The sequence below is a fragment of the Macaca nemestrina genome, chromosome 14, assembly GCF_043159975.1.
Source record: "Macaca nemestrina isolate mMacNem1 chromosome 14, mMacNem.hap1, whole genome shotgun sequence".
Taxonomy (NCBI): Eukaryota; Metazoa; Chordata; class Mammalia; order Primates; family Cercopithecidae; genus Macaca; species Macaca nemestrina.
In genome coordinates, this window is record NC_092138.1 from 28724092 (window position 1) to 28739215 (window position 15124).

General features: G+C 43.1%; 1 protein-coding gene across 8 annotated transcripts in view; it reads right to left on the reverse strand.

Moving 5' to 3' along the window:
• LOC105491857 (tight junction protein 2) overlaps window positions 1–15124 on the reverse strand; it is a 140450-nt gene that overhangs the window by 47510 nt on the left and 77816 nt on the right. Inside the window, exon 1 of one of the 8 annotated variants that reach the window (XM_071077700.1) lies at window positions 3647–3869. The exons of 5 other annotated variants lie outside the window; for them this stretch is intronic. In XM_071077700.1, the coding sequence (XP_070933801.1) occupies window positions 3647–3718 (72 nt within the window). In that variant the 5' untranslated portion in view covers window positions 3719–3869. Of the gene's footprint in view, window positions 1–3646; window positions 3870–15124 lie in introns of those variants that run through there. 2 more of the 8 variants (XM_071077702.1, XM_071077697.1) reach the window with 2 other exon arrangements.

Consider the following 15124-nt stretch of genomic DNA (forward strand, 5'->3'; position numbering starts at 1 on the left):
ATAAATATATTTGCCAACTCTTCTTTGGATATAGTCATAGCCACATGAATTAAAGGGAAAAAAAATCACATAGCACCCTCCCCACAAAACTTACTTTAAAATTATCAGGAAAAAACCTAACTGGGACTATGACAATCATCCCCAGGATTGGGCAATGCTACATACCAAAAAAAAAAGCTCAATATCCCAAGGAGCTGTGCTATTACAGAGAATATTTTTGTGAGTACATTACTTTTAAAAATACTTTTCTATTTTAGAATTTAAAACTACAAACTCTTCAAAGTTTTGGATTTAAATTTATCATTTAGCCAAATAAATGAGTTCCTGCAAAATTTTATTTTTTAAATGTGGCTCAAGTAGAATGAATCTGGCTTTTGAAATTCACAGCCCTTCAACAACAGGATGACACTATCTTTAAGTGTTCCTGCGCTGCCTGCAAGGGTAATTTAAATTAAATTTGTCAGAGAGGATTAATCTCCTACCACCACCACCACCAATCAGACCTTGCTATTAACTTGCCTGGTGCCTGAAACCAATCAGATCGCGAGGCTTCTTCTTACCTACGGTCAACAGGTAGTAAAATTAACCATTAGCTACTTAATGTAATATTCAAAGAACATATGCTCTGCTAAGCCAAGTGATAAACAGAAAATCTTAATTGTAAAGGTAGGGAACTAGAGTAAAAGTAAATTTTTGCAGCTCTGTTGAGCATTAAAAATACACCATAACTATGTATATTTAGCCTACAGAACTGTGACTTTTTGGGAAAGTCTCACAGAAAACTCTTCATTATTCATTCATTTGTTCATTTATGCAAAAACACGGATTAAGCATCCACTTTCTGCCGAGCACATGGTTTGTGGCACTTCAGACACATCAGCGAATAAAACCGCCAAAGCCCTTGGGCAGTTTACCAAAGAGCAAACTACTGAGTGTCTTTCCTGCCTCATTTATATAATTTTTCAGAAACATAGAGCACCCCACATAATCATCCTTATTCCTCAGAACATCAGCTCTGGGAACATCCCTGGGCACAGGCTGCCAGGGTGCAGCAGCTTAGCTGGGAGCTGTGGTCATGACATTCAAACTAGGCCACCGGGCTCTGGTCCCGCCCAACTTGTGCTTGGCTATGCGCAGATCAGACTTGCTAGCAATAACTGACGTTTCTCTGAATGACAGCAGGTAGCTGCTTAGCACGAGGGGGAGCTTTACAGGCAGGCCCATAGAGACAGCACACATACATCAGAATTAAAGGCATGCACATTCCACGACCCAGTCATTCCTCTACCCAGGCAGAGGCCCCCAGAAAACTGTGTGACTATATGCACAAGGACACATGTATATTCACAGCAGCAATGTTCCCAACGGCCAAAACCTGGAAAATATCCCAGTATCTCTCAAGGGCAGGATGGACAAATTGATACATTGTTAAAATACAATGTTATATTGCAATGAAGACAGACAAACCAGTCACACAGACCACCACAAAAGGGATGCATCTCAAACATAAAGTTGAGTGAAAAACACCCCAGAAGGATTTGTAGAGTATGATACCATTTTTATACAGCTCAAAAAACAATGTTTTACAACAACTTGAATAACTTTACACTACTGAACTGTACATTTACAAATGGTAAAGACAGTAAATTTTGTTATGCATTTTCGCTACAGAAAAAAATTGCCAACAAAATTAATCTATTATTTAGGGGTGTGTGTTTGTGTGTATGTGTATGTGTGTGCGCGCGTACGCACCCATGCAGTGAAAATATAAAGAAATAGCAAGGAAATGAAAAACATAACATTCAGGATGAGGTGACCTGGGCAGGAGGCAGAGTGTGGTGGGAGGTACACAAATTTCCCTTGTGTTTTGTTTTGGTAACGGTCTGCAGATATGTGTAATGGGCTCATGGCATTTGTTTATTATGCTTCATGATTTAGATATTTAATTCTTTTAGAGTACCAAACATTTCATAAGTTTAAAAGAATAGGGAGATGAGGCCGGGCCAGGCGCAGTGGCTCATGCCTGTAATCCCAGCACTTTGGGAGGCCGAGATAGGTGGATCACAAGGTCAGGAGACTGGGACCGTCCTGGCTAACACAGTGAAACCCCATCTCTACTAAAAATACAAAAAATTAGCTGGGCGTAGTGGTGGGCACCTGTAGTCCCAGCTACTCGGGAGGCTGAGGCAGGAGAATGGCGTGAACCTGGGAGGCGGAGCTTGCAGTGAGCCGAGATTGCACCACTGCACTCCAGCCTGGGCAACAGAGCGAGACTCCGTCTCAAAAAATAAATAAATAAAATAAATAAATAAATAAAAAATAGGGAGATGAGTGGGTGAACATCAAAGTGAATACTCACTCCTGGTGAAGGATCTAGGTATCCAAGAGGTACAGGTATACTTAACAGCAAATTTTTCAATGCAGTTAGAATTTTGCAAAGTGAAGAGGGTACAATAATTTCAACTGGAAGGAGAGCAAGTTGAGGGATGGTACCAGTAATTTGAAAGGGGCAAGGGGGGTGAAGCAAGGCAGGTACGGTGGGCAGGGTGGGGACACAGGTGTTAGGTCTGGGGAGCTGTGGGGGGAGGTGCACGCAGAAAACGCTAAATCGCCTTCTTAATCCAAGTGTCAACATTCTATCCATCAGGAGGATCTTCAATGTGCTTTCATCATCTTTCCTTATCACTTTTACTTTTCATGTAAGTAGTGTTCATGACAACCCCCTTTATATCATAACAGGCTTCTTAGACCTCATGGAAAGTTAAAAGTAAGCTAACTCTTCTACCATAAACAAAAAACTTAATGCATTAACAGTAAGGTTTTTGTGTGACAAAATAAGAGAAAGGAACTAAGGCAAATAGTTATTTGTTGTGCTTTTTTTAATCTAATTTTTATAAAGCTTTTTTCCTTTGAAAAATCTTGGCCAGACAGGTTAAAATCCTATATATTTTACATAAAAAATGTAGAAACGTGTTAAAAGCCAACCCTAAAACAGATACCGAAGTGTTCACTGCCCAAAGTCCCCCTGAGCAGGCAGCTTTTAGATTCTATATCCACGGACTGCTGCTGCCCAGTGATGGAGGTCAAAGCTAAAACCAAAGATTAATTGAAAGCTGTCCACATAAGAGACACGCTTCGTAAGTCTCAAGTCATAAAAGTAAACACTCACACATGTTCAAACCACAAGGAAAAAAAGAACATGTGAAAAACACTTTTTCTTCTTCTAAGTTAGGAGCCTAGACATAGTAAGAATATAGATTTCTGCAACATAAGAAAGCAAAAAGTTTTATGCCAAAACAAGAAATTCTCATACATGAACAAACACAAAAGCCAGTATGTTAAGCTCTACCCAGGAAGCAAAACCATTACAGATTCCGAGCACATGGACAACAGCAGCCTTTGATCCACAGATCCAGTAAGAGGCTATAAGTTTCACACAGATGTGCTAAAATCAATACAAGTATTTTTTTAAAAAACCACCAGTGACTAACTACAACCTACAATCTCACAATTTGTTGCTGAAAGATGCCAGAAGCACAAACACATCTGAGGATAAAGGAGTTACTGAGAGAATGGTTTTGCTTCCCTCCCCTTCCCATGAAGAAAGGTTGGGGAAAACAAGGGGAGAGCTTGCAGAGGGACTCACACGGCCTTTCCATCTCCCCAACTTTTTAACAGCCTGGATCCACATCCTACGCAGGGCTTGAGCAGTCTTCATGGTCTCTGGAGATGCATGGGCCAGGCCACCGCCTACATCCCGGGCTGCTCACCCATTTCCATCACTCCACGTGGTTACGTAAGGCGGATACAATAGTGGCCCACATTTCCAGCAAATCCTGTTGTCATCTCACACAGTGACACATCCATACGGCAGGGATGCCAAACGCTTTGAAAAGCACTACTTATGAGCAAAAAAGAAAGCAGTTCGGATTTGCACCACTTTCACAGCTTTTTTCTTCTCCCTCTCTCTCCCTTGCCAGGGAACTAGAGCATCCGAGTAGATATTTCTTTTAGGCACATAAAATGATTCACCATCTAAGTTGACAGTATTAAGTAAATGAGACATTTTAGAGCAACACTATGGAAAAGAATAGTTAGAGAAGTATTTATGTATACAGTATAGACCCTCTGATACACACACACACACACAAGCCAGCCAGAAATAAACTAGCAATGTTTCAGGTCAACTGAATGGCTAATGTTACATAGAAATTAAAAGGCATGAAAAGAAAACATTTTATATCCTTGGAGATAACAAGGGGGAGATAAGACTCGATCATTTGGTGCTGCTCAGAGACAACTCAGGGACAGAAGGCTTGCTCAGCAAAGTTCCACTATCTAACCTTTTTGGAAACTTAGCAGATAAAAGAATAACAAAGAACCCTGCCGTCTGTTTCTTTGTCTTTACCACCTGGGGAGAAGGGAGGGGTGGAGAAGCAAATTTTAGGTTTCTGAACATCTAGCAAAGATTTTATGGGATGCTTGGGGCTTGGGAGCTGGGGTAGGGATTTCAGAAGCCTGGTCTTGGGGAGCCTCTGGCCAATTCTTGCTACCATGGTGTATGTTATATGCCAATGGGTTGAGTCAAATAGCTTGCAAATGGAAAATGTGCCATCTGATTTGAGGCTGAGATGTATATAAATCTGGACCATGAGATGGCCACCATCTAGGAAACAAGGCGAAGCAGAGCCAAGGAAGTGATTTTTAAAGTCACAAGATCTGGAGTGAGATCCTTGTCCTGTCACTTAGCTGTGGGGCACTGGATATACTATACCCTTCTTTATACAGTGGCGATAAAACCATCTACACCTCAGAAGGGCAATGTCAGCAAGAAACAAGGCAATCTCCACAAAGCACTCGTGCTGGTGCTGGACAGGCACTGGGAAATGTGTGTGTCCTTTCCTAAGGGTCTATGACAGTAAGTTCTCAGTTGAGTTCTTAGTAAGTGTTATGACAGTTAAATGAGATCAAAAGTGAATAAAAGTTTGTTTCAAATCCTACACTTTGCCAGGTACAGTTGCTCATGCCTGTAATCCTAGCACTCTGGGAGGTCGAGATGCGCAGATCGCCTGAGCCCAGAAGTTCGAGAGCAGCCTGGCCAACATGGTGAAACCCCATCTCTACTAAAAACAGAAAAATTAGCTGGGCATGGTGGTGCACACCTGCAGTCCCAGCTACTTGGGAGGCTGAGGTAGGAGGATCACCTGAGCCCAGGAGGCGGAGGTTGCAGTGACCTGAGATCGGGCTGCTGCATTCCAGCCTGGGCCACAGAACGAGACCCTGTCTCAAAAATATATATATATCCAGGCTGGTACAGTGGCTCATGCCTATAATCCCAGCATTCTGGGAGGCTGAGGTGGGAGGATCACCTGAGGTCAGGAGTTCAAGACCAGTCTGGCCAACATGTTGAAACCTCGTCTCTACTAAAAATGCAAAAAAAAAAAAAAAAAAAAAAAATCCAGGCATATTGGCAGGTGCCTGTAATCCCAGCTACTCTGGAGACTGAGGCAGGAGAATCGCTTGAACCCTGCAGTGAGCCAAGATCCCACCACTGCACTCCAGCCTAGGTGACAAGAGCGAAACTCTGCCTCAAAAATAATAATAATAATAATAAATCCTACAAGCGAAGAGGGCAGTGGGTACAAAGGAGGACCTTGGAATCTAAGCAAGTGTCCAAACCTTAACCTAGGCTGTGCAGACATGTGCAGGCTCTGTACATACCAGCCAGGTTCAGCCTATGGACTGGCTCACTAGGCCCCACGTGCAGAGGAGCCTGAGAACCCAGGCAATTCGGGGAGGGTTCAGGCCAGCTCACTCCTTCACTCTGACAGTCCTAAGGAAAACACCTGAGCTTACCCTGACGCAGAAATAAATACTTCTTTCCCTTAAGTTCACGCATATTACCCAGAAGTCAGAGATGTCCTAGAATTTAAGAATTCCAGATTCTTCTACAGTGATCTCCAGAGGTCATAGTTTCTAGCAACACTAAATCTTTTTTATTTTTAATTGTGCTGAAAAATATATAACCTAAAATTTATTATCTTAACCATTTCTAAGTACAGTTAGGTTTGAACAGCAAGGTTTGAACTGCCCTGGTTCACTTATCCATGGGTTTTTTCAGTAAAAGCTATACAGAGTGTGCCTGCCTCCCCTGCCTCCCCTTCACCTCCTCCACCTCTTCCGCCTCTGCCGCCAGGGCACAGCAGGACCAAACCCTCCTCTTCCTCAGCCTACTCAACATGGAGACAATCAGGATGAAGTCCTTTAGGATGATCCACTTCCACTTAGTGTAATAAATGTATTTTCCTTCCCTAGCTTACTTTATTGTGAGAAAACAGTATATAATACATATAGCATATAAAATGTGTTAATTGTTTATGTTATGGTAAGGTTTCTGGTAAACAGCAGGTTATTGGTTTAGTTTTTAGGGAGTCAAAAGTTATACATGGATTTTTGACTGTGTGAGGGTTGGCACTCCTAACCTCTCACTTTTCAAGGGTATACAGTGTAGCAGTTGCTAAGGTTTCAATTTATGTGTCTCACCAAAACTCACATGCTGGAACCTAAGACCCAATGCGATAGTGTTAAGGGGTGGGGCTTTTAGGAAGTGATTAAGAGGGCTCCAACCTCATGAATGGGATTCATGCTCTTACAAAAGGGCTAGAGGGACCTAGCTAGACCCCCTTGCTCTTCTACCTCTTCTGTCATGTGAGGATACAGCAACTGCCATCTTGGAAGCAGAGAGCTGCCCTCACCAGATGCCAGATCTGCTGTTGCCTTGATCTTATTAAACTTCCCAGCCAAAACTGTGGGCAAATAAATTTCTGGGTTTTTTTTAAATTTCCCAGTTACAGGAGTAGGAATTGACTAGGACAGTAGTATATTCACACTTCAGAATATACTGAACTTAAGAACTCTTCATCTTGCAAAACCAAAATTCTTGCCTATCAAACAACTCCCCATTTCCCTCTCCCCACAGCTCCTGACAACCACCATTCTGTTATGTGATTCTACAAATTTGACTACAACAGACACATCATATAAGTGGACTCACACAGGATTTGTCTTCCTGTGACTGGCTTACTTCACATGGCATAATGTCCTCAAGGTTCGTCTAGGCGCTGGTGTATGTCAGAAGTTCCTCCCTTTTTAAGGCTGAATAATATTCCATTGTATGTATATGATTTATTTTGTTTATCCATTCATCTGTCAACAGACACTTGGGTTACTTTCACCTCTTGGCTATAGTGAAAAATGCTACCATGAATATGGGTATGCAAATATGCCATCACTAATTCTTTACTCATTCATTCAACAAATGCCGACCAAGTGCAATGTGCTCTGAGGGACAAATGAAGAGCAAAACAAAGCACTGCCCTCAGGAAGCTTTGCAGGAGCCAGCATCTGATCAAAGCAGGTTGGCCAGGGAGGGTTTCCATGAGCCAGGGACACCGACATGAGGTCTGAAGGAAAGGACAGGATTGGAGGGGTGGGGAGAAGGGTTTGTTCAGGGTCCAAAGAACAGCGCAGGGCAAAGACCTGACAAAGAAAAGGGGGAGGGGACAGTAGAGGATGGCCATCAGAACATAAGAACAATTGCAGCCTGCTCCAACCAGCACTTGTTCTACCACTGGCATCAGAAGGACATTTTGTGGTGGACAGCTGCCTCCACGAGCAGAGCTTATGGGTTGAAGGATGTGCCTTCTCAAAGATTCCTAGCTTCCATACTCATAGATCCAAGAGTAACCATGCACCTGGCCCTGTGGACGGAAAGACAAATCACCCCAAGTCCTGACGCTAAGGAAGTCACACAGCCCAGTGGGGAGGCGGGGTGTGTAAACAAGCAATTACAACTCAGTGCAAGTACAAGAGCGGACCAAGAGGCTCATTCATTCGACATATACTCCCTGAGTACTTACACCATGTCAGATGCTGCCAGAGGATATATGCCAAAGTCCTTTCCTCACAGGGAGGGTTTTAACAGAGGAAGCAGACAAGAGTCAATATATATCATCACCTCAGGACATGTCAAAACAGTTTAATAAGTGCCATGGGATGGGAGACTGGGAAGAATTAATCCTAGGAAAATCTGAACAGCTCTCCAGATTGCTGTGGGAACAGCAAATGCAAAGGCACTGGGGTGGGAAACAAGCTTAGTACATTTAAGAAAGAGAAAAGGCCACGTGGGCTGGAGCAGGGTGAGTGATGGGGTTATAGCAACTACATAAAATGTGAAGCGAGGCCAGCCCCCATGGTGGCGTAAGCCTGTAATCCCAGCACTTTAAGAGGTTGAAGTGGGAGCATCAGTTGAGCCCAGGAGTTCAGGACTGGGCTGGGCAACAAAGCAAGATCCTATCTCTACGAAAAGAAAAATGTTAAAATCTAGCCAGGTGCAGTAGCATTGTGCCTACAGTCCCACCTGCTTAGGAGACTGAGGCAGGAGGATCACTTGAGCCCAGGAGTTGGAGGCTACAGTGAGCTATGATTATGCCACTGCACTCCAGCCTTGGCAATACAGTGAGATCCTGTCTCTAGAAAAAGAGTGTGAAGAACCACAAAACAGTGAAATCGATGGCACAGGCAGGTTGTCAACTGGAGATGAAAGGCCTGGGTGGAGGGAGGTATGTCCCAAGCACTGGGAGGCTCCCTCTCCCACAGCTCCACACTGAAGGATGACTTACTGGTCAGGTGGGTGGGCGTTCTGCATAGAGGAAATAGCACGTTCAGAGTCAGGAGGGGTGACCTGCAAGGTGTGTTCAAGACATTGCAAGTACTCAGTGCAGTCGGGCAGTAAACTGTTTGTTTAATAACACACACAGAATTTCACGTTCTCAGCAGGGACAGACATGTCAGAACAGTTTAATCTATGGCTTGGGAGCCTTAAAATGCATATTCACCCCAGAAATGGGAGACAAGGTGAGTGTGAAAACTGGAGAGGAAGGAAGTCATTAACATTTGGCAGGGCACCACACCAAGTACTAAATATACAATACTTCCCTGAACGCCCACAACCCTGTGAGTTAGCACCACCATCCCCATTTTACAAACAGGGAAGCTGAGGCCAGAGAGTGTACACAGCCCAGCACTGTCAGAGATGGGATCCGTGCTGCTGCCTGACTCCAGATCCTCATCTCCATGAAGAATGTGATGTGTGCTTTCCACATGCTGAGCCTTAATACATGTTACTGGATAGGTGGAAAGAAGGAAAGGAGGGAGAAAGGAAAGAAAGGAAGGAAAGACAAAGTAAGACAGAGGGAGCACTCATTGAAATCAGTCAGGTTCCAAGTAGGCTCCAAACAGTGGATCTGAAACTTCGGGAGGACACCACCCAATAAATGGGCCAATGGTTTTATGCATGATGTTTCCCTGTGGTGCGTGCGTGCCTGTGTGTATGTTTGAGACAGGATCTTGTTCTGTCGCCCAGGCTGGAGTGCAGTGCACAATCAGGGCTTACAGCAGCTTCAACCTCTTGGGCTCAAGCGGTCCTCCCACCTCAGCCCCGGAGTAGCTGGGACTTAAAGGCACATGCCACCACGCCTGGCTAATTTTTTTTTTTTTTTTAATTTTAGTAGAGACAAGGTCTCACTACGTTGCCCAGGCTGATCTCGAACTCCTGAGACTCCTCCTGCCTTGCCTTTGCAAAATGTTGGGATTACAGATGTGAGCCACCACGTTCAGCCCCCTCTGGTATTATGTTGTGTCAGCGATGTCATTTTACAAACCAACTCAAATCCTTAGAAAGGGGCAGTGTAAAGAAACAGCTAGCTGGCCTAGGCTGGTAGGTAAACCTACCTCCAGACGAAAATAGGACTTTTATAGTTCCCCACCTGCCCCCAGGAAATTGGTCTTATTTTTAACTATTGTGAAGAATTTAGTCAAAATTCTGCTCACTGGACAAAACTCTGAAACAGCTGTCTAATAACAAAACAGGAAATGCTTTTTTCCCAGAGAAGGCAGAAAATGAGTTCAACTCTTGTTCTTCCAAAAACAAATAATTTTTAACATTATAAACCAAGTCCTTTTGGCTTCAGAAGGGCACTTACCTGTGGTCTATTCAAACTTAAACCCCTCCTGGTAGCAATAAACTAGTTGCCACCTAATCCAACGATCCCTTATATAGTGTTTGTTTTACAAATAAAACCCTTTCATCATTTATTCCACAAGTATTTCAGTTTCAGATGTGATTTCACCAGGTCCTTACCCACCCTTCACAATGCAATGAGTGCCAACAGTGGATGATTAAATATAGCGTATGCAATGCGCTCACAGCACACACTTCACAATGGACACAGCTTGGTGATGACCAAGTTTAAAGGCAAAAAGCTACATAAATAAGCTTAGAGAGGGGTTTGTGATAGGTCACCAGAATTAACACAACTAGATCCCAGACCTACTACTGAAGAGTACCAGATTTACTGAGTTGTGTTTTTTAACCACATTGTCCTTTATTTACCTAAGGTAAATTTTTTAGCGTGCATTTAAATAAATAATAAAGAATTGGGACAGGTGGCCAGGCATGGTGGCTCACGCCTGTAATCCCAGCACTTTGGGAGGCCGAGGCGGGCATATCATCTGAGGTCAGGAGATCAAGACCAGCCTGGCCAACATGGTGAAACCCCATCTCTACTGAAAATACAAAAATTCGCTGGGTGTAGTGGCACGTGCCTGTAGTCCCAGCTACTCGGGAGGCTGAGGCAAGAGAATGGCTTGAACCTGGAATGCAGAGGCTCCAGTGAGCTGAGACCGTGCCACTGCACTCCAGCCTGGGTGACAGAGCGAAACTCAGTCTCAAAAAAAAAAGAATTGGGAAAGGATGACAGGGTGCCTGAGGCAACCTGTAGCTTTCAAAGCAGTTGTGTTGAAATGCAAACAGCAATAAACTTAAACTCCAAAAACAGACCTCCATCCAAGACTGCGCCTCAATTCACCCATGAGTTTGGGCGCTCACTGAAATTCACTGCCACTTCATCAAATAATCGCATCATCACCCATTTCACAGGGTGAAACCAGGCAAACCTCATGAAAGCACTCTGTAACATCCAGGCTGGTAAACCTTCCAGTGGGAGGTAGACAATGGTGTCCACATAACACAGTGGCAGGAGCTCTGGAGGCCGTCACACACACCTGGGTATAAGCTCAGTCCCCTACACACTCTCCAAGCTCTGTGATCTGGAACAGTTCACTTGGTAAGGCTCAGTTGCCTCATCCGCAAAATGAGGTCAAGATCCCTACCCTATTCGAATTATGAGGATTGAATAAAGTAATGCTTCTGAAGAGCATTGCTCAGTACTCATCACAGGATAAGCACTCTTGATGAGGGTTTTCCATCATTAATACTGTAGCAGCAAATAAGCTGACCACTCCCAAGTAAGAAAAGTCTGTTTTCTTCCTCTCAGAAGAGCATTATGAACACATGGGAGAAAAAAAGAAAAAACCAACAAGTACATCACAGAACCCAAGAAAATTGAAAGTACATGTGTACACAACAACTTGTAGACAAATGTTCATAATGGTATTATTTAAAATAGCAAACAAGTGGAAACAGCCCAAATGTCCATCAACTGATGACTGGATAAATGAAATGTGGTACATCCATACAATGAACTGTTACTCAACAATAAGGTGGACCAAAGTATCTACACATGCTACAAAATGGATGATCCTTAAAAATAATATAAGCAAGGCCAGGCATGGTGGCTCATGACTGTAATCCCAGTACTGTGAGAGGTCAAGGCAGGTGGATCACTTGAGATCAGGAATTCAAGACCAGCCTGGCCAACATGGTAAAACCCCATCTCTACTAAAAATATAAAAGATTAGCCAGGTGTGGTGGCGCCTGTAATCCCAGCTACTGGGGAGGCTGAAGCAGGAAAATCACTTGAACTGGGGGGGCGGAGGTTGCAGTGAACCCAGATTGCACCACTGCACTCTAGCCTGGGGGAGAGAGTGAGACTCTGTCTTCAGAAAACATTGTGTGTGTGTGTGTGTGTGTGTGTGTGTGTGTGTGTGTGTGTGTGTATAATAAGCAAAAGAAGTCAGACATAAAATGACAAATATTGTATGATGCCATTTATGTAAAATGTCAAGGAGGGGCAAATCCACAGAGGCTGAAAGATTACTGGCTCCCTAAGACTATGGGGGAAATGAGGAGTGACTGCTAATGGGTATGCGGTTTCCTTTTGGGGTGAAGAAAGTGTTCTAAAATGAATTGTGCTGATGGTTGCACAACTCTGTGAATATACAGTACTAAAAACCACTGGTTGCATACTTTTATTGTATGGTATATGAATTATATCTCAATAAAGCTGTTTTAAAAAAAAGCGCATCGTAGAGTCTGCAGTCATAAAGTGTGGATTCAAATTCATGCTCCACCCTTTACCCAGGGCAAGTTACTTAATTTCTCCTTGCCTCAGTTTCCTCCATCTGTAAAGCAGAGGCAGCAGCAGTAACAAGACCCACCTCTCTAAGGTTGTTGTGAGAATTTAATCAGACAATGCATGTACAGAAATCAAGATAATGCCTGGCACATAGTACATGCTCAATTTTAGCTACTATCAATATCATTATTAATAGACTCATTTAACAAAAAGCACACTGAAGTCAGAAGTAAAGTAAGCTGGTTGAGCTCAAACAAGTAAAAAGTGGCAGAGGCCAGACTCTTAACTCAGGCTGGTGTGGCTAGAAAGCTTATATCCTTTCCACTGAAGAACCTTGCCTGTCCGCTATACATCTATTGTGCCTTCCAAAACCTACTAGTGACTATCACTGGTCTTCAAATCAAAAGAAATCCCAGCTGGGCTCAGTGGCTCATGTCTGTAATCCCAGCACATTGGGAGGCCATGAAGAGAGCACTGCCTGAGCCCAGGAGTTTGAGACTGCAGTAAGCTACAATGGCACCACTGCACTCTAGCCTGGGTGACAGAGTGAGGCCCTGTCTCTTAAAAAACAAACAAACACACAAACAAAAACATGATTGTTGGTGCTTGGGCACCAGACCAATCATGGATTCAATCGCTCTGACAACTCAGAACATCTTTGCAAGCATGATAGCTATTTCCATGCCACTGGCCTGGGTCCAGTCCACACAGCTAAGTGACTCTTCTGTAGTGAGTTGGTAACAAGAGGGTGCAGGAAGCGAGTCAGGTCAGATTCTATTTCTGGCTCTTTGGTCAGCTTTGGTATATATGTACAAGTTCCCTAATGCTTGTGCCTTTGTGAACACCATGGAAAAGGGGGGCCTGAAACACATCATCACTGACTGGACATTAACAATATGCCAGACACCGTGCTAAGTAGTTTATGGCTATTGCCTGTTAATCCTCCAAAAACCCTACTCCTGCTTTTTTCACATACAAAAATAGAAGGTGTGAGATCTCAAGGAACTTGCCCATGGCAACGCCCCACCACTAAGAGGTGTCTGGTCACAATTTGAATGCAAATTTGCGTGAGTCCAATTTTCATAAGATATGAGGCAAAAAAAAAAAAAAAAATCAGCAGATAATTACATTTAAGACCTCTATGTTCCTAGTTCTGACACACTAAGCTATAAACAGACCATTCTTATTTGTAATTACAAAGAAGCCATTAATAAGCCAAAAGGAAGGTGCTAATTTGGCAACACAGGCACAGCCCTGTCTACCCTATGATTTTAAACCTGACTAAGCTCATATAACACTGAAACATAGCTTCACTTTAAAAAAACAAACATATATACAAACCACCACCCCCATAATAGGCACCAAGATAAAGATAATTATAAACGGCTTTGTCAAAAGGTAGGTTGAAAAACCAATTATTAGAGCTGCTCAGCTAAATGCAATCAAGGTTGGCCCCATAGGAAACACATAAGGTCAACTGTTCCCTCCCTGACCTTGGGCACCATCAGAGGATGGTTCCCAAAGAAAAGAGGGACACATTAGTGCCACATAGCAATGAGCCTGGTTAATCCCATAAAGCCAGTGAGCCTACATACGGAGTCCTGAGCTTCAAACACATGCCTTTCCTATTAGAATTGGAGAATAAATGCAAGAAGCCCACCCTCTGGGTATTAGGTAGCCAATCCCTGGGAGCCTGTTAAAAATACAGAATCTCAAGCCCTAACTTGGACCTACTGATAAAAACATGCATTCTAACTAGAGCCCCTATGTGATTCATATGCACATTAAAGCTTGAGAAGCACCTCTCATCAGGGAGGTGACGGGGAAAAAAAATTGTTTGAGAAGCACCTGTCTAGCAATACTCTCCAACAGAAGTTTCTGCCCATGGTGACAATGTTCTATAGCTGTGCAGTCCAACACAGTAACCACTAGCCACATGTGGCTACTGAACATGTGAAATGTGGCTACTGCAACTGAAGAATGCAATGTTTAATTTTAGTTACTTTAAATTTGGAAATAGCCACATTTACCATATAGTTAACCATATCCCTAGCAGTCATTTAAGCCATTTCCGATGTTTTGTTAGTGTAACTAATGCTATGGCAGACACTGTGTGCGTACAGCTCCCGCTCCATATTTTGTAGTTAATTATGGATCAAAGGGCACTTTTAAGCCTCTTCATGTGTAATGACCTATAACTTTTAGCAATTTACAGTGCTGCAACCATTAGCAGAATGCCAGATTTTAAAGAAAAAATAGCACTTATTCTCAAAAACAGTGAAATTCATTTTTACACTTTAAGAATCCTTTTGGTAATCTCTAAAATTTTTCCTGGGAGGGAAAAATAAGAAGGCTGAGGGAGCGCAGAGGAAGACTGAATTCCTTACAGAGGCACATGACAAAACTTAGCAAACTGATACTCCGAAAATACTGATTTCACCAGCTGTCAGTAAGAGACACAATAATTTTATTTTAAACTGTTAATCTATGGACAAGACTAAAAATCTTACAATTTATGGTTTCAACTGCATAAGTATGTTACATATTTAAAATATCATAAACGTGATAACTGAATGCGTTCTTGCATGGTATACTTAGCACAATGACCGGTGCCCACAGCACCTGATGGAAATCAACAGAGAAAAACAAACAATTGCTCCGTCATACAGGAACATACTCCATCCAGGCAGGGGGCAGCAAAGACAAGAGACAGGGAGGGGAAAGGTGAGGTTTCCTGTATCAAACGT